General features: G+C 33.7%; 1 protein-coding gene across 1 annotated transcript in view; it reads left to right on the top strand.

The window, feature by feature from the left end:
* The window catches only part of TBC1D22A (TBC1 domain family member 22A), a 210441-nt gene that overhangs the window by 167092 nt on the left and 18423 nt on the right, over positions 1–24926 (top strand). Inside the window, exon 12 of the mRNA XM_026868331.1 lies at positions 3144–3239. Within this exon, the coding sequence (XP_026724132.1) occupies positions 3144–3239 (96 nt within the window). The remainder of the gene's footprint in view (positions 1–3143; positions 3240–24926) is intronic.

The raw sequence follows: 24926 nt of genomic DNA, 5'->3' as shown, positions 1-24926 counted from the left end.
GGGGGGGGGGAGGGGGAAAGGTTGAACAGAAAAATCTCAAGAAAAGTACAGGTTCTTATATACTTCCAGATTTTGTTTCTGCAATTCCTTAAAACATTTTCAATTTCCACCATTGAAATTCTGGGGGTTTTTGCTTTTAATATTTAAGCCACTTCTCTTGACTTTCTGGCTATATAGGAATTTTCTTTATTATGTGATAATAGTATGAAATCTTGGGCTTAAAATCAGAATCTTAGTTTATTATCAGAAAAAAGAATACTCTGATGATCTAATTTGACTAGCTATGTAATATTCTTTTGTGAGTCAGTGTGAGAGGGCAAAACAAAAAGTTTTGCCAACAGCTACTGCAAATTGACTTTGAAAGTTAAAACACTGCTTTCAGACACATTTCCTTAATCCTGCCCCGTTCTACCCTATGTTTTTCAAGAGCTTACATAGAGCTGAAGGAGTGAGAAGAAGAAAGGAGGATTCATATGTATTAATACCAAACCAAGTTTTTTTCAGTTCCCTCTTTCTTGCTAATGCCATGTAATTAAAGAAATATAAATATTCAGGTAGGGTAAGAAATAATCCAATACATAAAATGTCCTAATTATTATTACTTTAAATGAAATTTTCCTGCCTGCAGATTATTCAGTCTTCCTACTTCTTCATCTGCAAAATCGTCTTACTCTTTCTGAATCTACCCTCAGCACTATTTCTGTGTTTTTCTTTATCTGTTCAGCAGTCTCAGTCTAGCTTTATTTGCCTCCATCCCATAACCATCTTTTTTCTTCTTCCCTGCTTTCCTGTTTGATTACAAATGCTCAGGCTGGTGCTATGCTCTTCAGTTACCTGTTCTTTGAAGTAGATCTAAACACAGATTATAGTTCACCACGTAATGGTAATGTGAGCCGGTTCTTACTATGCCAGAAAGTCTTCACCAGTGACAGCACATACTTAAGTGTAGGCTTCTGGAAAATGTATTGATGTTTTCTTGTACAGACTGTTGAATTAGTCTTAAACACAGTCTATTTTCATTGGACTTCCTTACCCTGTTTGTCTTCCAGTTTTGAAGAAAGGTTGTCACTTTTATGAGGTTATGTTCTGTATTCCAAAATAATAGAAACTTTTCATGTATGATTAAAGTATGCTACTTGAAAGGACATTGTTGAAATTAATGATAAAATTGAGAAATTGGTTGCAGTTCAGTGCTGAGAAAAAAGAGACCACAAGTACTGTTTCTATATTTAATTTTAATTTTTGTAAATATTTTTTCTCATTCTAGAGATGAAAATGTTATAAAATATTATCAGAGAAAATATTATCAGAATTTTACAAATACTACATGTTCTACAAATTTATTTACACAGTAAATGAGGAAGAGGGTTGTTTTCTGAGAATTGGCTTTCTGCATTTTTTAGAGTTCTGTTTGATTATTTAAATATTGCCACAATAATATCTGATATAAGTGGTACCAGCACTGCTTACAAGTATGTCTTCTTGAGACTTACCTTTTATATGTTAACTTCATCCCAAGAGAAATGCCAACACTAAAGACAAAGATGTGCATTTTTGAGGAGGTTGGTAGTGAGTACATGACTCTGTAAAACTTTAATATTTTAAATTGGACTTTACTTTGATTTTTCTGATTAAGTTAAACTCTAGAGAGAAGTCTAGTTGAAATTACCATATGCTTTGTTTGTCTTGGGATTTTACAATGCTATTGAAGTTATGTTATTCAAGTCTATTGTTTTCCTAGATAAGAAAAAATATCAGAGGACCTTGTAATCAGAATCATCACTTTCTGGTTCCAAAATTGAATTAATTCCTATTTTAAGTTGCAACTACACATTTAAACCTAAAACTTCCTTGCAAATTATTGGCATTATCTCTTTTTCTCAACTCTTACCGATTGGTGGACAGGATGATCTGCAGTTTCTGTAGCTGCTAACACGGTATTTGATTCAACCCCTTGTAGTACACTATACACTTCTACTAGTCAAGGGCAGAGGATAAGGAAAAGTAGTAGTAGAATATTTTTCCTTCTCCACTTGTGATAGCAGTGAGGTTACTTTATTTCACTGTTAAAAGTGTTATGTGGAATATATTAAATAGCATGCTCTTCTAGGTTAAATAGCAGTGAAAAAGATATTTTATCATGTTATGTTTTACATAAGTTCTTTCAGTTCACTTTACTTGAGCAGAATGCTGTATTTTTCTAAAGACTGAACTGCAGTTTTGAAATGACCAGCAGATAATATTTAAAAAAATTTGCTATACTTTTAAATTGCTACAACTAGATCTTATAAATTATTTAGATATCAGCATTTAAGTATCCCTACATTTGTCAGATTATGTAGCTTAATTTTATAATTATTATTTTTAAATGTTATTTTAATGAGATTTTATGTAGCATTAGTTCACAGTCATCACATCGATAATTAAATATCATAATTATATTTTTCAGTTCTCAGTGGTATAGAAAATAGAATCTAAGATTAATTTGGTAATACAAGAAAACTTAGTGAAGTCTTTTAAAAGTAAGATCAGAAATTTTTCTAAACTCTTAGGCAGAGTTATAAAATCTTAATACCTAGTGGGAGTTTTATAGTGACCAATTTGCTGACTTGAACTGGAACAGAACGCTGTAGATCTGAATACAAATTGAATTGTAAATGTTTCATAAAATCAGTAAATTATTTTCTTTAGTAAAAACCTCTAATTCAGTCAAAGTTGTGTGTTTTTAAAATGCTTAATAATTGCCTATAGCAGAATTTATAATTAAAAAGCTACTAGTAATAGTAGAGTTCGCTCTTAACAATGGAGATGAAGCATATGTTCATGTCACAATTTTGAGTTAGACAGTAGAGTATTTCATGCCAGGTATAAGCTAACGGATAACATCAGAAATGGAAAAACACATCTGACAAGAATGAATTTAAATATGAGAAATGGATGCATACCTCACCTTAATTCTTATTACAGATAATAGCTATAAATGGGTTTGGCATAGATGAAATGCAAACATTTGTGATACAAAGAGAGATATTTAGCTGATGTTTATAGTTAGTAGTGAATGCCATAAAAATACAGTTGGGTTGTATGGTGATCAAACGTATAATTTGTGTATTGAGAAGATGATATATTTTTATTTTTTCTAGTCTGAACCAGAGGGTTTTTCTCACTTCCACTTGTACGTCTGTGCTGCCTTCCTTGTCAGGTGGAGGAAAGAGATCCTGGAAGAGAAAGATTTTCAAGTAAGTGAAGGGGTTATTTTTCAGACACAGTGTGGTATTTATTAAATTTAGTTTCCTAGCATTACTTGGGGATGAATTTATGACAAAATAGTAACAGTTGCAGCACGACTGATGGTGTCTGACTGTTTTTTAGAGTTGCTGCAAAACTGTTAGATCGGAAGTGATGGACTATAAGCAGTAGGAGATGTATTTTCCTTGTCCATTCTGGAAAAAAAAAAGCTATTTTAACTGAGACAGACTTTGAGATTATGATTTCTGGAGATGCTGTTACAAGGAGACCCTTGGTATTTCACAGAGATAATCTGAAAAGATAACTGGATTTTTTTTTAATCTTAAATTCATCACTGATGTTATTTATTTATAATCTCTCATCTGGATAATGTAACAGCGCACTCTAACAAGGTGATGTTCAATTATTTCAAAAAAGCTAAGCAAGCAGTCTTTTAAAATAAGGAGCCTGTTTTTCAATAGGAAATAAAAGGACTAGAAGAGTATTTACTTTAGGTCTCTACATTTAAAAACCTTAGATTTTTCCAGCAAAGAGCATATCAGGGAGTTGTTTGGAATGGGATTTGAATATGGTGAATAGGCAAATCATTTTCTTACCTCTGTAGAAGTTCAGTTATGTTTGTGAACTGGTGACAATTCACTTTTATATAACTATTTTATATTTAATATTACCCTATGATACACATGCAGTGCCTGAAAGGCATTAAAGTCCTGTTTGCAGGCTGGCTGTAAACAAATGATGTTGCAAAGCCCCCACCATTGCCTGCCTTAGGGAAATGGCCTGTTACCAGCTTATTTTCTCTCCATCTGACTGAACTCTGTTGCTCTGTACAAATGAACCATTGTGTAAAATTGTGTATGGCTTCAATCTGTTTTATCTTTCTTCATAAAACGATTTATTCAGAGCACTCTAACTGCTGTTGCCTATCTTTGCAATAAATAAATGCCTAAGGGCACAACATAACTTTAATTTATATTACCTGCTAACACTGTCAGGTTTTCTTAATTTATGGTATTTTGTCAAAAACAACTTTAATGTTGGCAGCCATGCCTCTCAAGTACGATTGTTCACTGTTAATCTTTCCTATTAATTTTTTCTTGTTGATTTCCTGCACCAAAGTTCATAATTTCCCCCTCTCTACCGAATTTATTACAGCTATGTTTAAAGTAAATAATAATCCCAAGGTATAATACTATGAAGACTTGTTTTGTTCTCCTTATGTATGTTCATATTTGTTTACTTATTAATTAATGCATTTCTTTATGGTTTAATGTCTTTATAGGCTCTGTGAACTAGACTATAAAGTACATAAATCAGGAACACACTGGAATACATTTAATTTACCATACAGAAATGGAATTAGTAATTTTAAGGATCTGTAGACTAGTGCTAGTTTTAACACTATCATACGTTATCACTAAAAGACTTGGCCTTCTTTATTGTGTAATACAACCTTGTAAAATGACTAAAGTGTTATCAATTCTCCCAATAATGCTTCTCTCCCACAGGCAAGAATAAAACCCATTATACTTCTGCTTTGTTAATAATAGCTGTAGAGCATTGACAGATCTTCAAAGTAGTAGCTCAAGTAATAGGCATTTAAAATACTTCAGAAAATTGGGAAGTTCAGCATGTGCTTTTGGAGTACTCTGATTGCATTGAATTCACATTACTGAGAAGTCATAGCTATAGTACATTTTTTACTGAATTTTTTTTGTTCTGTAAACTGTATCAAGAATCATCAAAACATGCATCCAGTAATTTCTTTTGCATATTGTGTGTTGTATTTCTCTGCATATGACAGAGAGAAACTGTAAATCAGAGGGCCTGGTTCTTTAGTACTAGCTGTGAGAACTCACACTCTTCTTTTACATGCCTGTTTGACCTTTCTTTAAGTAGAATTAAAAACAGCACAGGAATTTTAAGGCAGAATAATTTCCCCAGAACATCAGATGTGATGATGTGCCATATGAGACCCTGAGCAGGTTTTGAATCAAAGACCAGTTTTAAAGCACTTGGTTATGCAATACTTTTTTCTTATTACTTGATGAAGTGTATTATTAGTAATATTAAAGACAGGATGACAATAGAAAGTGATCTTTACTTTTGATATTTGTTTCCATTCTTTTAAGTATGTCTTGCTGCAGCCTAAGCAATCAGTAAAAGTATAATGTTTATTCTTCCTTATATTGTTGTCTCTCAAGGGGGGTCGTTTACCTGGTGTGCAATACACCAATATACACACAGAGCAGAGGTATTTATTTATTCCATGTCTGCGCAGACTGGGGTACTAGGTGGTAATTCCACAAAGCTAGCACACTGCACAAAAGAACTTCAATGTATTTGTACACTTCAGATTACATGAACCCTCATTTACGGTAATGACCATTGGTTAGTTTCTTATCACTTTGTCCTTCATTGGTTAACAACGTGCCTCGTCTCGATTGAAAGTTACAGTGTCTTTTAATTCTGTGCAAACTCAAAGCAGGGGAGGCACATCTTCTTGATCTTAAATTGAGTTGGTGGTCACAGTCTCCCCCACACCACCGTCTTTCTCCTTTCCCCAGTTACTGCTGATTTTTTTTCTCAGACAACCATATATCTTGTGGTTCCTACTGGGGCAGAATGATCCCCTCCTATCAATCTTTTTGACGTTAACCAGTCATGCATTGTTTATACAAAATTGGAGTAACTCACTCCTTTATCTTCAGATTCCTTCTTTTGATCACAATGCTTTTAAATTGGTGACTTACCCTGTCATTGTTCTATTTACAAGTTTAGAATGAGCAGGGTAGAAAATATCCTAGAGACATCAATATGAACAGATTAATTAATAGATTTTTACACCAAATGTTCAGCCCTCTATGATAATAGTTCCTTATTACAGACAGCTTGTGTGGTCTTTTTGTTTAGGGTTTTTTTGGTGTATTGTATAGCAGAGAAAAAAATTGCAAAGAAAGGAGTTAGGCTGGCTAGACTAATACTACAGAGTGATACAACCTGAAAACTACTTGGTATTTGGTTTACATCTATGAAATTAAATATTATGGTATTGACAGAAATAAATTTTGATGAAGGAATTAGAGGAAGAAATAAATGTTCCAACTCGGGCCTCCAAATGTTCAAATATCAGGTGTATATATTTTATAGGTATACATGTATATAAATAAACAGGTATATACAAACTTGTAACACAAAGCATATAAAACTGTGATGACACTAATCCCACATTTTTAATGTTTGAAAGAATGTAAGAAAATAATATTCTCACTGTAAGATGATAATCAAGTCATGATAGAAGTTGTCTTCATTTTAATCTGTTTGAACAAGTTATTGTTCTCACTGCCATCTATTTGGTCAAGTATAAGATACCAATGTAGACCTCCTCTGAAACATGTGATTTTCAGGCTAAGTTTTAGCAATGGACAACTGAGGAGAAAGGTGATGCTTTATATATAAATCCAGAGAAGTTACACCATTATTTGTAGAAGTTGTCCCATGTTTCTGCCTTGTGAAACCTGGGACCTCTTGATTTTCCACAGATCATTCCATGCCACTTGTCCATTTCATGTCCTTATAAATTGTTCCTGTGTGACTACTGTAAAATACAGTACACTGGAGAACAAAGGACAGTTATTTCAATCTGCAGTGTCCCAAGAGAAAACACTTGATTTTAGGAAGCTAGTTAGGGGGGAAATGTCAAATGTTTTTATTTAGCTAGGAGTTTATAGTTGCTTACATTTTGTCCTGCTTAACAAAGGTATCAGTATCCTTACTGGTAAACTTTGATCCTGTTTTAAAATTTGCTATTTAATGCAATGAGCTATGTGGTGCAATGCTATGTAATAAGGGCAAAAATTACTACATTCAGTTTTCAAATTTCCCAGGGTCACTTTTTGATAGCAGTGAAACTATACTGCTGTGTTTTCAGCTAGATATTTTAAATATTTCATGCCTATGTATAATGCAAATATTAATATTATTGAAAAGAATAGTATTGTTTCAGTTATACTTAGAGCTTGTTATTGTCATGGTTCCCACTCTTAGAGAGACGGAGTCCTCTTTACCTCCACAGGATGCTTCACAAACCCAGGTACAGAAAGCTATTTTGGGTGGCTCTCTAGCTCTATTCATACTTCAGATTTTAGCAGTTTTAATTTCACATGTAGGGGAACAGAGAACACCACGGGCAGACAGTAGGTGGAAGACCATTTAATCCTGACTCAGATTTTCCTGTGTAACCAATATGATGTTTTATAGGGTCGAACAGGTCATTCTTGGCTTATGATATTTTTTGTTGATTGTATAAATGTTCTGTGTTAATTCACTGTTTCCATACTAGTGTCAGATTTAAAAAAGAAAAAAATCAGTAACTTTAATATAGATAAAAATATAATGGGTTTGTTAATGTGATAAAGTATTAGTTGTGATGTGAATGCAAAATGTGAAATTCTTTTAATTTCTACTCTCTAAGCTTAAGTAATTAAAGGCAAAAGTAATAAAAACCTTTCTATTCATCAGCATGTCTTAAACTTTGACTTATTGTTATTAATTTTCCTAACTACAGCCATAATTCAAAAATTCTCCTGAATTCTTGAGAGGTGTGAATGGATGATACTGTTAAATGATAAAATATCCAAGCATGACTTTGAACATATTTAGAATCAAAATATTGGTAGAAAATATGGCTGTTGAGTTTAATGGTGTCGTGCAAGATATCTGAAAGATTTTCAAGGAAACAGGACTTTAGGAACTAGATTCATCTGTCAAACTGAATATAAGCTAATAGTAATGTTGGACCGATAACAGGTTTCACTGTTAGAGATTTAGTCCAAATTTTCCATTTAAGTAAGTTATCTTGTTGACATAGCCGAGCTATAAAAATATGTTCAATATGTTGTGGTAAGGAATCTGTCTTGCAGATTTTTTCTTCTTCATGATCTAGATGATACAAGCTTTTCTGTCTTTCTTAACAGACATTTTCACCCATGCTGTCATCAACTCACTTCTTTATTACTGCAATGTCCTTTTCTTTGGCTTTGACAAATGCATTTTTGCTTCATTTATATTCACCAGACTGCAAAGAAGCTGTAAAGATCATTTTTCAGTCCATCATTTTTTCTTGCTTTGCATCTCCTTTAGCTCCCTTTCCTTTACAGCACCAAGGAAAACTCAGACGCTTTCTCTTTCAAGGCCTTTAATGGACTAATGCTAACACCTTCATGTCATCTCATATTCAGTGTTGAGATGCTGACTGCCAGTTTATCAGCTAGTGATGACATCCTCATCACGCACTTGAGCTTGCAAGACAGTATCAGTGCTATCACCCAGGTTGACTGTCTTACTTAAATGGAGCACCTAATGCAGATATTCAGTTACTTTCCTCTAAAGCCTTAAAAAAGTTCTGGTTTTCTGCAATATCCAGAATAGATTTGACAGGTAGGCTTGAGTATATTAATAGCACTTACAGTCACATTGATTAGCTCTTTGTTGCTTCTTTTTACTTTTCTCTGAATTTGTTGTCCCTTCTTTTATACTTGAGCCATATATTCTTCAGGGTAGTGCCTATCCTTTATTCTGATTTATGTAATCTTTAAAATAATGATACTGTAATCATTATTTTATATAAATACTAGAGAGTGAGCCTTATTGACCACATGAACAAAATAAATGTGTGCACTGTTGTCCGTCCTATTAAAATTTAGATGAATGCTCTTATTTTTTTCAAATGTTTAGTTATGGTGAAGTATTACAAGATAATGTTAGTTCAGATAATAATGTGAACCACCATCTTTCTACATCATCTGATCAATAAAATTTTATTGTTATTATTTATGTAAATTTTTTTACCTTAGGAAGCTGTTGTCACGTTCATTCTTAGATTAAATTTTAGGTTTTGTACATCTTAGTTTTAAGATGGATGCCTGTTTCAAAGGATAGTGAAACGTTTCACAGTGCCTGCATTTGAATAAAAAGCAGATACAGGGTGACTTTGAAGTGTATCTTTAGCTTAGTGATGGAGTGAGCACTGTCAATACCTTTGGCTTGTTTTGCCTTTCTTCTCCTCATTAATAATCACTTAATTAGAATCAGTGCAGGGTTAGAAGGCTCACTGCTACCTACCGCTTTTCCTAAATCTCAGCTCACTTGTATAATCTGCCCCCTTTTTTCATAAGAGAAGGCTCAGGGTAATATTTTCTGATTTACGGTAAGAATACACTACTGATATTTCAAGTCTCATTTAGCACATGAGCTTGCCCTTTTAGTCTTTTTCCTCATATTTGTCAGCATTTTTGGGGTGTGAAGGCAATTCTTTCTACCTGTGGTCTGTTTTCTGTCTATTAGGTTCTAAGGTTCCTGAAGCTTTATACTATTCTCTGAAAAAGAGTAGTAGTGCTCTGTTTTTATGAGTGAACCCTTGACATCTAAAGGTTACTGGCTTGTGTTACTTCAGGCCTAATGTCAAATTTAAAAAAAAACCCAAACAAAACAGATTGTCTTTCTTGCAGAGGATTTCTCACCTATATTAAGTGATATTAATATCTAACATGAAAGTCTGAAATGATCAGAACAGTTTAAAAATGGAGCTACTGAAAATGCTTGGTTTTCTTCCCTATATATGTTTTCCAGGTACTTATAGGTGATAAGCAAATTCTCTCTATATTTCATTCTTGCACTGGTCTGTCAGTTTTCTTCATTACAGTATTGCAGACTTTGTATGCAATCACAAAGGAGTATGTTTTGGACTGTTACATTTCTATTTTTTATTTTACTTTTAAAATAAATGTTTTCATGTGAAAGTAGATTCTTGTATGTGAGCTAAAATCAATGGAAATAGAAGGTTTTAAAGAAAGACAAATCTGATTCTATACACCTGTCAGAGTGTGTATTTGCTAGGGCTGCACAAGTTAAATAACGCAACTTTGCACCCTAAGAATGGAATTAGTAGATGGTTACAGAGGCAACTGAATAACAAGATGCTTGGAAGACAAGTTCAGTTCATACTGTTGAGTGCAAGAGTAACAGACATTAGTTTAAAATTTTAATATTGATATTCTTCCTAGTGATTACCTACTATAGAAACATATATCAGAAACATGATTTTATATTATCTGTTTATGCTCGACTACAGTAATACAGGTTTCTTTAATCTTTTGTGATCTCATCCCTAGTTTATAATGTGAGGTTTTAAAGTTACTTTATCTGCATTAAATTACAGGAGTTCTCACTTCATGTGATATGATGCGTAACTAATAAATACATTTTCTTAGTGTGTACTGTGCTAGAAATTTAGTTCTCATTGCTACTGCAGTAAAAATAAATGTTTCTCAATTTAAAAAAAAGTTTCTGAACCGATTGGTTTTCTGATCAGACGAGTGTTTATTCCTCTTCCCTGTAAACTCTATGATTAGATGGTTTTCTGGTTCTCGATCCTGTGCCCTCACTCTTCTGTGTATAGAAGCTAACAGGGTCTTTTCTGTGGAATGTATCAAAACCTGTAAAGAGTTAAGACTGTAAATATGGAAATATTTCTAACTTTAAAGAGCCTGACTGCTAACAGTGCTGTGATTTTACTCCCTGCTTTGAGCACTTTTGGAATACATTCAATATATTGTTACTTGTTGCAAGAAACTGGAAGCTCTGCTCTTTTAGACTTTCAACTTCATAGCAATCTAAAGAGGCTGCTGCTTAATCTCTGAGTACTGGGAGTAGATGACTGGGATCTAGCACTGTTGTATCATTTATATTCAGAAGAGCCGATTTACAGTAATAAAATAACTGACATTATTTTTGCATGCAAAGAGCTTAATCAACAGGGAATGAGACTGACTAGTAAAAATCACATCTAAATACAGTCTTATAGGAGAAAAAACATCAGGTGTGTCCATTGGTCCAACTTCAGCTCTTGCAGTTTTAATTTAACTACTCTGGTAACAAGCCTGCTCGGCTTCATCAAAAGCTCTGCATCTGTTGATTATCATGAATATCCTGACTTGATCACCACATATGAGTATATTGTAAATTAAACACAGAGACATTTTATCATACAGTCTTAGAAATACAGGTTTTATCCCATAGAAATTATCACAAGATTTTAATATTAAACTAAAATGACGGATAGACTGTATGTCACGCTTCCTTGAACTTTGAAAAATTAGTGATGCTTGCCTTGTACTAGGAAGAAGAGTTGCCCTCTGTCTTGAAAGATACTGAAAGATTCTGACCAGTTTATATAGTGCGCTAAAAATTATGTAAGAAGCATCAAAAAGGAAATAAAACTCCCAACACTACCCTTTCTTATCTCTGAATCATCAGTGTGGCTTTCTGTAATACTTTTTCTTCTGATGAGACTGTAGGCCTATTTTGCCTATTTTATACGTTGTTTTTTCCTCAAAAGCGTGCAAAGCTGAGAACAGTAATAATAAAAAAAACCCCAACAAAACAAAGAAACAAAAAAACCCTGACTTTTGATTTGTATTTTATTCAGCTAGCAATGGGCATATTTTTATACCTAAAGTCATCTCTTTTTCTTTCTTTTGCTTGAGTTTGTAGCCCGAGAGTTTATAGCAATAATACAGTACTCATGCCTGACTTTTAAAAAATAATATTTAACTTACCTCTAGTAAGACAAATTTTGGGTCTGTATCTGAATTTGAAATCTGCACATCTCTTTCTGTTGCGCTCTTTCTATCTAGCTTCCTCTCCCAGAAGTTATAGTTACTCCTCAATTTGGAACAGCGTACATAGTAAAATTGCAAGTTATAGTACAATGATATTGAATTGCAAGTAGCTTTTATATATATATATATATATATTTGCTGCTGAAACTCAGAAGTTACTCTGTACTATGAACTAATCTAATATCAGATAAATCAGGAGTCAGTGAAAATTAAGTCTTGCTCTCTTCAAAGCAGCTGGGCAAACGTAGAAGTCCTTTGGTATTAGATTTAGCTGCTTATGGAAACAGGTAAATACCGAATTACTGCATCAGTGACTTATCTTGAGAGATCCCTCTAGTTTTTAACAGACCCATCTTCTACTCTAGAGAATATGTTTTTTTAAAGAATCATTTATACTGAAATAGGATTGCCAAAACAGAAAAATTTTCAAAATCCCTGCTGAAGGAGACTAGCTCTACAGGGCCAGCATACTATATCAGTAGGACTTACCTTCTTGGGAGTGCAGCATGGAAAGTAGAAAAGTGGAACCTTGGTGGTAAGAAACAGGACAAAGGTCTTCAGGTTTTACTATTGATATAAGTAAAATAAATATATTTTCTTTTTTTTTTTCATCTTTTATAAATATTTTTAATTGTACTCTTTATTATGAATGTTGATATTTACTAACTATTTTCATTTTCACCCTAACCTGATGATTATTATTACTATTATTACTGTTATTATTCAGGAGTTTGAAGGATATGAAAATCAGGGTGCTGGGATATAGTAACATGTGCCTTCTTACCCAGCACATTAGTTGAGAACATCTTAAAGGGAACAGGTATATCACTGTAAAAGCCGCACTGGCTATTTTTAGCTGAATTGTGTAAGAGGTAAGAAGAATACAGGGACTTGTTTTCCAGTGATTGCCAGCTACTTTTTCTTGCAAGTAGGTGGGGAGTATGCTTGAAGAGCAAGGGTCTTAAGAAGTCTTATGTCACCCATCAGAACAATTTGGAGACATATTTGACTCATTACATTTGTTTACTATTTTTATAAAAATCTTCAAGAAGGGATATAGTACTGAGTACTGTGTTTTTTCCTCCATGTAAATGTTCATATCATTTGGAAATCTGCACTTACACAGTGTTTTTCTAGTTCCAAATTAAGTTACTATTTGCATAGTTTGCTTTTGTGATAGTCAGGGAATACGTTGCAATTTTAGATAATGCGTCAAATTAAAAGGTTCAAGTGTGAACACTGAAATTGCAGTTTTGTGCTTGGATTTCACATGCAATACACAGCAATTCATTAACTTCTACCCCTTCCTTCATGCAGAACAGAATCTTTGACAACAGATTTAATGTATTTGACAGCTGAATTTGTAATACCATATATTAGTACAACCAAGTTGTAACTACTTTTTTCTCTGTTCTTTAAAAAAAACAAAGCAGCTATATGAAAAAATAAGCAGTCATTTGTATTTACTAAATCAATTATGTGTGACATCAGCTAATATTTGTCTTCCTTATTTTTCAAATATTAATCTTTTAAGTAACAAAGATGTTAACCAGGTGCATAGTTCAGTACAAATATTATATATAGATATGATTCATATTACAGAGCTCAGTTAGATGGAGAATGGGTTACTGTCGCAGATGAAAGTATTGACACGGTAATGATTTAGAAAAATAATCTAGATTTATTAATAACTAACAACTATTTGTCAATACAAAATAACTCAGAAAGAAAAGCGACTTATTCAGGTTCTAAAATGACAATATTCACATTAACTTACTTAACGGTACCTTAATTTATACACATATGTACATGCGCATACACAAACCAGACATATACATACAGGAACGAATGGGTTTGGATTCGGTAAAATTGAACACAAAAGGGACAAGCACACAGGAACAAGGGCAAGGGTACGTACCCACACATACACACCAATAAACAGGTGAAATAGAAGCTAGCTCAAAGAAAATTTCCCTCTCGAGTTTAGAGCAAATACAATGCCTTGGCATTCCTCAATGGGTAATAATTGAGACTCGAGCGGGGGGACTTTGCCCTGGCCTTCTGTCTGGAGCAGATGACACCTGAGAGGTGTCCCAACTCAGGGGAGATGCTGGTCACAGGCCCACTGCGATCCAGGAGAGCTCCAAGGGTCTCTCTGGTGGTCACAGTTCATAGGGTCCAAGATAACTGTCTTTCATCAAATACTATCTGGTGCCTTCTGGCAGTTGCACAAGAATTTGAGTAACATGCAACCCTGTTATTGTTCCATCTGATCACATCCCAGGCACAAGTGTGCCAGGCCATCAGGAGATGATGGGCCATTATAACCTTTTCCAAGCAATTGGGAGGGGCAAGAGCCAGGCTCGTCAAGGTTATCAGTCCTTATCTCCACAGATTGGTGTATAGCCTGGGGGAATGTGGATGGAATCACACCTGGCACCAAGCAGCCCAACAAGGAGGGCAGGGAGGGGTAAGAATTGCACCACCACAGTTATGTTATGTAGTTAAGCTTAAGGTTTAATGGAACAAACCCAATCCTGTGATCCAGGTCTAAATTAGATATAAAGTCAATTTAAATTACATTTGTAGTCAGTGGAAAGACATGAGTGTGAATCAGTAACTTCTGGTCTCCCCCTGCCCTCTGCAAATATTTATTTCACTCTATTAATTACAAAGGACCATGGCGTTAGCAGAAATTAGAATTAATCTGTTAAATGTCTACATTTAGTGGTCTGAATATTGAATAATCTTTGAAGATTTCCTTGAAGATTTTAATATCTTTTTGCAAGCCCAAATACTGTTTTCTGTGCTCACTGTTACCAGAGACATTGTCAGTAAGGAGGAAGAAGGAAAGCTCTTAAACCTCTAGGAGCAAATCCAGTGGAGTCTGCTGAGGAGATGGAAAGAGATATTAAACATAATTCTACTTATAAAACTTACTCTTGTATGGAGAAAAACTGTGGAGCATTGTGTTTATACAATCCATATTTCTTGAAAATACCTTTAAATTGTGAACGTTTTCATGGGAAAGAAAAGGTATATGCTTATTTGGCATGCATTCATTCTTTGGGGAAATTATTGACTATGAAAGAGTCCTGATCTCTTCGCCTTTGTGTGCAGCTCTATTTTTTCATAATTACTATTATTCAAGTTTAAAGAATTTAGTATTATAGCTTTGAATACAATATGGTTTTGGTGGAAATCACATCCATGTAGTAGTAATAGGAAAATTATTTTCAAATGTACAAATAATAAGATGCCTAGTTTCTACTTCTGAACATGTTACATTTAACCCTTGTTTAGTAGTGAATTGTATCCCACTACTGTAACTGAGTGAACATTTGAGTGTATTTTTATTTTACTTATAGTTATTTCGTAAAATCGTAGTATGCATTCTGTATACTCTTGCCAATAATTGATTTAATGTATTTTATTGTATAACCTTTCCCTTACTACCCATTTTATATAGTCACTAATTAGCAGAGCAACGTAAAAAAAGGTATTACCAACATATCACTTGGTCCTTGACTACTATAATAGTCTCTTCAGAGTCAGGGTTTCTCAAGGAATGAAATATAGAGGATTACAAAAAACAGAGGACATGGAGAGTTACCTGAATCTGGAGCTTTAGAGAGCATTCCAGTAACAGTGGCATAGTAATAATTTCTTTCTCAAACTCTGGGTACCATGAAACCTGTAGGATCCTAACACTTTAATCTTGTAGTGCTGACTACCTCATTACATATCTGCAAAGTTCTGCAGTTTGCCAAACTCTTTATTTCATTCTACTCCCTGAAAACTGCATATTTTGAATGTGATTATATTGATCCCATTAACCTTACAATGCCATTGGTCAGCTTTTCCTATTTGCCCCAGGAATTAATTACAATTTTTAAAATGGAAATTGCTTGGTGAAATTTGTGCTAGATTAAGTGCTTTTTTCCCTCTATTGTTTTCATTAGTGTTGTTGTTGTAAGTGCAGGAAAATGTTTAATACGACTTTATGTCCCTTACTTGATTGTTTTTGTTGAAGGTTGTCCTTGCAGAATGAACTGGCACTCAATAAATAGACCCAGATATATCAACAAAAATAAATAACAAATTAAAATTTTGGAGTGAATGAGACTGTCCTGAACTGGATGTAATGTAACCATTGTTTTTAAAAAGGTTTCTTTATGAACACTGTTTTAGAAACTCTAGTTTTTGGGTCCATATATTCTGATAAGTTCCTAAAGCATTCACTCATAAGATATTTAGTGATGGATAACATCACTTTTCCTGCGGTGAAGAGCAGTACTTGGACTTTTTTTTTTTCCCCCAAGTCTGTATATTCTGAAAATCTGGAAAGGACAAAATGTTGCTGTGGTTAACTGATGCTGTATTTTGTAGCATATTGTAGTGGTGTTGTTGGACTAAACTGCAAAGCAGAAATGATATGTGTCACTCACTGGACCTATGACAATCATATAAAGTGATTTGAGAAGCTCTACAAGTTTCTGTCTTGGTCACTATATCTAATGGTAATCCATGCTGAATTATTCTTCTCAATAAAAGACTCAGAAGTGATTACAAAAAGTAAGATGAAATTATATAGCTGTTATTTTACAACAGTTTAATAGAATTGCAAATAACTCATGGTCATCTGACTGAGATCAGAAAATAATTTTACAATGCTTTTTCTAATGTGGGTTACATGTTTCATTGTTTGGGTTTTTTAAACAGCACTGTAGATTGTTACAGCTGTAACTGTACCCATATGTATTTTATATTTCTCCACATTATTAGGATATTATACAAGGTGGTGGTAGTTTTTTTAAAAAAAAACCCAACAAACTAATAAAGTTTTTTCCAAGATAAAGATGATCCACAGTTTTGTTATGTTCAACTACAGAAGATAAGGGCAAAATGGGTTAGCAAATCTGTAGTGTTCAGAAAAACACATATCATTAATGCTCCTCGTGTGAAAACAGTACAATGAATCCAAATTTATGAAAACGTATTACTGTCCTAGAATTCATAAATCAGTAGCTTAATCAAAATCAGGGTGGTAGGAAACTTTGCACACACACCCCTCCCCCAACTCTTTAAGAGATAATCACACATGAAGAGGAGAACAAAACCTGTCTATGGACAGAGGACTCATGACAGTCTCTAACAAATCTAGTCATTGTGTCAATAAGTTTATTTAAATAACTTACTAAACTTTTAAAATTATGGTTTTGACACAATTTTGTAATTGTATGTAAGTGAGAAGCTGGAATGGTTTAGTTCTCATTGCATCTAAAGATCAATGTCAGAACTGCTATAGAATTCCATTTCATTTACTCTAGAAAAAAAGAATATGATGAAAAGTATATACATAAAATACAATGGGTATTAAAAATATAGTTTGTTTAATAAGCCTTCAGGAAAGATGCAAAAATAAGGACTGATTTTTGTTCACTTATCCATAAAGTAGATCCTTGATAATCCTCCAGGTATTTGGATTGCTTTATGTGAACCAGAATAATAATTTAGTTTTGGCTTCAGTTGAGTTATTTGACAAATTCAACACACCACTTTTACTAAAAGCTACTGTCAAAGAGTTAAATTGTACAAGGAGAGAAAAAAGGCATAGTCTTTTGAATATTTTGAGTAGGACCTCAGGGATCCAGATGCATGCTGCTGTTACATAAATACAGTCATACTTCTTTTCAAAGCATATTCACTTGGGCACATTAAGAATCAATAAAATATAAGTTCAATAAATAGGCTTCAAAACCAAAAATGTTTTGCAAATATGCAGAGCAATTCAAGTATAATTTGCAGAGTGCTTTACCAAGACGTGAAGGTTTTTCTCTTTTTATTTTATAGTTGAAGCTAACACATATCGTTGTTAATACTGCATAATAAAATTCTGGCAGAAAATGAGATGGAGAAGCTGAGCTGAGGTTTTTACATCCTTATTCTGGTATCATCCCTGTTTTTAAAGCACTGTTTCATTCTGGATATGCTGTTCTTAGCTGATCTTAAGTGAGCATCAAAACCCAATAAGACTTTCTACAAACAGAAACTGAAATTGCAATCAGAAATTTTAGGACTGGCAAAACTTCAAAGGTATAAAATCTCCATTCATGTTTAAAAAAAAAAACAAAAAAACACACAAAAAAACCCCACCCACACACCAAAGCCCAACCAAAACCATCCAAACCAGAAAAGGTTATCTATGCTATGTGGTAAAAACCACAACTGTCCTTTTTAATGTATTCATCTATATACCTTCCAACTATGATTTGTGTGTTGAAAAAGCACATAATGTGTAACTTCCCATGACATTTGAATTATCACATTTTAAAAGAACAGTGCACTTCTTGGAGCTGGAGGCGATTTTTGATTCTTGCAAATTCCATTGAATGTTCTTATCGGTCCAGATTTCATTTTTGCTACATTACAATTGTGCTGTATCTTGAATGGCTTCATCATAATTACTTCTTTCTCAGAGTAAACATTGAGTTTGTCTTTATTGCAGAATTACTGTATTTTGTCTTCAGTAAAGATGCCTGTCTTAATTTGAGCCTTAGGATAAAAATATCTACATAATAGAGGACATTTAGTGTAGAAAAGTAATGCCAGTCTATCAGTGTGTCTACAAATTATACTGAAACTAATTCAGCTAAAAGTAATGGAGATGAATACCAACACAATTGAGAAAGTTGACCAAAAGAAAATGGCTAATGCTGGCAACATGAAATTGGAATGTGTTTTATCATTTATTTTGTAATGCCCATTTCTACAGAGTTAGAGAGGAGAGAATTAGATATGGAATAGATTTAATTTAAGGAAAAATAACATGATCTAAAAATATGTTAAGTAATTCTATGTGTATCGTGTATATTCCAGTTTATTTCAGAGCAACTAAAGTCCAGATATTCAGCAAAAGAAATTCAGTATCCAAAATTATATTCTTTTTAATTACATGACTGAATTTTTTTAAAGATTTGATCAAAATTAAAAATTAAAATACAAAGTTTTTGATAGAAGGTTTCTTCAGGTGATCAATGCACAATATTGTTGAGTGGTTGGAATAAGGACCAACTGGGAAGTGAGATATGAGCTATTACACTAATTCACAATATTTTAATGGGAAAATCTCTTAAGTTTCTGTTCTTTTTTGAAAGGTGACAACATATTAATGACACCTTTTTCTTCATATGATTCTATATAGAAAATCTTTATTTTCACAGAAGAAGAAAAGAAGTTAATCTCATTCAAAATATCTAAGAACTCAGTTGAATTCTGTGCTTTATCATTACTGACATTATGTCCACCATTAAAAACCTACTGAAGAGTATAAGGGATTTCAAAGATACCAGTAGCATCCTGCACTGAATGCAGGATGTCTTCCATCTCTTAACTACCTCCTATTTGTGAAACCTGAAATACAAGAATATTTTTTAAAAAATCAGTCTCTAGTGTTTGGGCTTGCTTTCATTTCATATGTTTTAATCTACAGTTAATTACAAAAATTCACTCCTGCTGTGAATGTAACTGCTAACTAACTCCCTGATCCTTTAACTGAAATGATAAAATTTAGTGCAAAACCAAGATTCACATTACTTGCATTATTTTCACATATATCTACCTAAAGCATGCTTGTCTCAGTCCGTTTTGCAAAAGAGCAGTGGCGCTATCATACAACATCCCAGATTACTGCTATATTGACTTGTGTTTATTGGTAATATTTCCGGAAGCTTATACTAAATTTTATAATAATTTTTTTTTAGCGTGTGGTAAGAGAATTTTAACCCTGGATACAAGGAGGGGACAGAGGAGAAGAGACTGTAGTTGTCAAAATCATTGAAAGAGCAGCTGCAGTTAGAAGACTAGCTAAAAGTAACTGTCACAGTGTGTCTAAACTGCAGATGGGTCATGTTTGCAGCTGATGCTCTGATGAGCTTTAATATGGGTCCTCTTTCTTGGCCCATTCACTCTGAATTAAAATCATAATCATATTCAACGCAAGGATTTTGATGCTCTGCTAGAAGTCAAGTTAGGTACTAGACTAAGATGTACCAGTTTCAAAATATTTTATACTTTTAACAATTTTTTTTTAGTTTTTGAAGTTATGTGTTATATCATCTGTGTATTATGTAGATGACATCTATATGTGTTTTCTCTAGAAATGTTGTGAGCTATCCATTTCACAGTAGATCAGGTATTAAAATCTAGAGGCTTTGAAGTTTGGGCTTTTCCAGTAAAATCTTGTCAGTATCCAGAGGGTGAAATTATAGAAGAGAATGATTAGTTATCTTTTCCTGCTGTTCAGGTTCCTAGGAATCTTTCTCAAGTCATTTGATTATAGTTGCTAAATAGAGTTGCTGAAGCTGCACCATAAAAAGCACTAGAAAATCCAAACCACAGAATTCCTGAAGATATAAAGGACACACAGCTAAAGACAGTCTCTTTGGATCATAGGAAAATAATAACTCTGATGCAGTCTCAACTGCTGTCCTAATGTGGTTAACAGCAAAACCTTTCATTTGGTTAAACATGCCTCTATGTTTGTTTAATCATTGAAATAGAGTTCTAGGGGACTGTATCTGAACTTGTAATGCTTCTTTATCACTATAATTAATTTCACCTGATGTCTAGACTTTATATATTCTAATGCAGGTACACTAGTGTTGTTTCTTCTTGATGTGTAGTTCATCATCTGCTCCAGCTCTGACCATAATGAAGTCTCCCATCATAAAGTAGTGTGATAGCAGCATAAGTATAATGTACTAACAGCATGATTTAACAGCATGAATCAGCAACGGACTGTTGTGGCTTTCCAAATCTGTACTGCAACTTTGCTATCTCAACAGAATGTTAGAAAGTAAATGAGGTAGCATTAGGGTTGGAGTGGTTCCAGTCATCATAAGTAGACTGACTTCATGCTTCACTGGGGCTGCAAGGATGCTGCCTCGTCCTGTTTAAGTCTTGCTGAGCGTGTTATCATTTCCCTTGTGGCACCATGATCGCTTACCAATAAGTGAAACAGTGTAGGTCATGATGTGAAACTGTAATGAAAGAATTTGACATTTTATTACTTTTATTTATATTTTCTTTACTTTTCAGAAAGAAATCCACTACTGTTAAAATTATTTTGGATATTTTTAGCTGTTTGGATAGTCTTAGATATTTATTTTTGCTTCCATAAAGATTTTGAATACTCAGTTACATTTTGTTAATGTATCTAAAACTTACAGCTTATTAGAACTCTTCTTAGTGATGGGTTTGTTCTCTTCATGGGTAGATATCGTTGTATGATTGAGTGTTCTATCCAAAGGCTTTTCCTGATTTTCAGGAAGACTGTAAATAGGGAAGCTCCAAGGTATCAGAGAATGATACTGTAAAGAGACTGCAATTTTCTAGTGACCACAATGTGTCCAGATAATAATAGTAACAGTTATTAATATTGTCTGCAGAAATAGCTTTATTTTCTTTTATGAATTTTAATGGCAAGCCTTTAACATGTAAATTCTTCCTTGTATCTGTGACAATTTTTGTTTATCTATCTCAGAAGACTCTGTAGGAAGAAAATATTGTTATGTTCATGAAGATAATAAAGATACAGTTTTAATTATAAGTATTAAATTCTATCAGTTTTACTTAGTATTTTTCTAATAATTATTACTTACCTAGTTACATACCCAATTTTCTTACTATCAGTTAAGAACAACATATGAAACCTTTTTTCATTACTGTCACTCCTAACAGCTTCATTTCTATTTCTGTCTTTTTTCCTGAAAAGTGAATCTACGTTAGATAAAGAACAACACAGTCAAACTGGATTTTATTCTTTAGTGATACTATGTATTTGGCTGATAGGTGTAAATGTGCAAGATAATTATTTCATACTGTGGTCCCTTTGTTTTTGTTTTTTACTTTTAAATAGCATTTAACAGTATCAGTCAACAAAAGCATAATATGATGTCCCACCAGCAGGACTAAAAAAATATTTTTTAATTAATTCTGTTCAAGAGGAGGTTTGTCTAGTGAGCTTCTGTGTGAGTCAGCAATTGGCATGATTTTTTTCAGGATTTCCACTAATAAAACAGCAGATAAGAAAAATACGTGGATGATGCAGATTTACCATTCTGACAAAGTGAGGAGAACAGAGTAGTTACATAAACCAGTCTTGAATCACTTGTTTAGTTGACCTCTTCAAGCAAGCTGTATTTTGGTATAGTCAAATGAAAAATTTTTGCAAATACAGGATAAGTAGAATAGGTCATGTCTCTGGAGTGAGAGACTGTAGCATAGTATGTGTGGCTTCTTGGCTTCTGAAGAGATCCTAGGGGACATTGCTGACAGCTTATGGTATGAGCTTACAGAATGATGCTGTAGCACATGGGAGTAATTGGATCCTTAAATTAATGAACATAAGAACTTGTTTTGCCTTTTAGTGGGGTGGGTTTTTTTGGTAATATTGTATCCAGTTCTCATGTCTGAAGTCAAAGACATAGAGAGGGCTCAAAGAGGATAACTGAAGTGCTCGAAATATTTTTGTCAAAAAGAAAACCAATAGATGAATTAATATATAAGAAATTCCATAGGAGAAAAATCCTAAAACACTAACAAAATAAGTAATGAAATTCTGCAACTCTTGAGGATTCCAAGTTGTTTTTCCTGAAAGAAAAAAGGTTTAGGTTTAGTTCCTATTATCTACACAAGGGGTCAGACCAAGATAAGTAATGATCTTGCTGGGCTTTAGCAACTATGACTCTAGGAACCAGCCCCAAATTTGTGTTGTGAATCTGACAAATAATCCTTCCACTGTCATACACAGTTGCTATTGTGTATAGATACGGAAAATGTCTGAAGTTCTCACAGCTGTCAAAACAATTAGACAATGAATTGGCCTTAAAGTACAATTTTGAAATGGCAGTCCTAATTTCTAAAACATGTATAATGTTTTTGCCTTCACACAATTATCTCTTAAACATTTTGATATCTAGTAATTTTTAGTTATCATCATGTAAGCAACATGTAATGTTAGAACCACACTGCCATTGTAAACTATAAGTCTAAAATTTTGGATCTCTGTAAAGCCTAGTTACAGAGAAAAAGCACTGTTTAACTTGTGTTAAAAGGCTTCAATAGTTGTCAAGTAATCACTGCCTTTTTTTTCATTTTAAAATTTTTTTTTGTCACCAATAATATAATCGAATTCTAAAAACAGGTTCATTTTTTTTTCTGCCACTAAGTTGTGTCCTTCCTTATCTTGGAAGCCTATATGAAGTAACAGGAAATATATGTATGTTTTCTGTTCAGAGCTTTACAGCTCTTAAGTATGCTGAGACCAGACTCCATACAAGTCCAGCACGTTGGGAGGAACACCTTGCAAAATTTGGGTCCCCTCTCATCTGCACGCATTGTCAAGAGTTGTGTTTGGTCTGACTGCTGCTAAAGGAAAGGAAGGATGTGATGCAGGGTGTATAATCTGAAGAGATTGTAAACCTTGCTTTATGGCTTGTATTTTACAGAGATGCTGTTTCCTTCCAAGTTTGAAATCAAATCTTCCACACAATGAAAATCTGATTTTATTGTCCTGTAAGTTTCCAGAAAAAGCACTTTCTGGTTACTATAAGCTATTTTTCTCTCATCAACCAATGTTTTTATTTTCAGTAAATAAAACAAAGGGTTCTCTGTGTTTTCTCCATTTCAATATAAAAAGGGATTTCATGAACAAAGAAAAAACTCTTGTTCTTCCTGAGCAATTTAAGTGACCTGCTAAACGAAATACACTGGCAGGGCTTCCATTTAGTTAGTAATTCACAGCTGTCACTGGAGACATCTCTCTACAAAGAAAACTGTTTTCTTTCCATGTTTATTTCTTCAGCAGAAACTGCTGCATAACAATGTCAATTATTGGCCTTATCAGTGTGTAACCCTGGAGAAGACTAAAATCACAGGAGCCTGTACACTTGACTACCAAACTCAATCAAAACTACTGATAAGAGAACAAAGAGAAACTAAAAGCTTTTGGAGTATGAGCTGAATAATAGGAAGAAGTGACATATGCCTTTCTTTGAGACAAGCAGGTGGAGGAGGATTAATTTTCTTTCTTTCAATCTTCTGTTCTTTCCTTTGGTTTCCTAAATGCTGGTGCATGTAGATTTCACTCTCTTACAACAAAATTGTCTCATTGCAACTGCAACCAGTAAAAATAACAAGAATTAAAATGCCTATTGTTTTGTCATCCACTTCTAAACAAATTGGATTTAAAATTCTTCCAGAAATGCCATTATAGCAGATTTATTATTGCCATCGTAGCCTCCTAGTAAGCTCTTACAGCTGCCATAAAGAGTGAGACAATTCATGACAACTTGTTTGCTCTGTGTTTTTTGCATTGGACATCCCTTTGCAAATATAGTAAGAGCTCCTATTTATCCCATCCTAATTCATTTTCTGCACAGCAGCATTTGCTTTCTGTTAGCTGAATGAATAGCAATGGTTCCATCCAGTCCTCAGGAACTGAGTCACTAAAGCTTTGTGTGAATTTTTTTTCATCACAATTCTTACACATGTGCTTACTTTGAGATGCTGATCTGCATAGGACAACAGGTTAAACAAGGACATTTGAAATCTTTAATAGCTGTTGTTCTCTACCACATCCTTTCTTAAAGATTACCACCCCCAAGAAAAGATGGCAGGGCATAGCACAGAGCTGCCTCTGAATTGCCAGCTTGCAGAGAAGCCTATTAAAGTAAACCAGAATTGCTAGCAGTATATACCTCTGACAGTCATATTTCATGTAGTTGATGTATTTATTCTCTTCTGTGAGAAAAGGCCACATCTTCCACACTGTGCTATAGTTTCCTCTTGGAGATTTTGTGATAAATACAGGAATTCCTTCTCTCATCTGCCTGCTAAGGAACAGATGATAGATGTAGTCACTGTGGGCAAACCAGCCCATCAAACACTTACATTATACCACATAATGCATCACTGAAGTACTTTTCCACTAGA

The sequence above is a fragment of the Athene cunicularia genome (genome assembly GCF_003259725.1).
Source record: "Athene cunicularia isolate RWA chromosome 1 unlocalized genomic scaffold, athCun1 chr1_part2, whole genome shotgun sequence".
In the NCBI taxonomy this organism is placed as follows: domain Eukaryota; kingdom Metazoa; phylum Chordata; class Aves; order Strigiformes; family Strigidae; genus Athene; species Athene cunicularia.
Note: the sequence above shows the minus strand (reverse complement) of the source record. Positions and strands in the feature narration are given on the sequence as shown.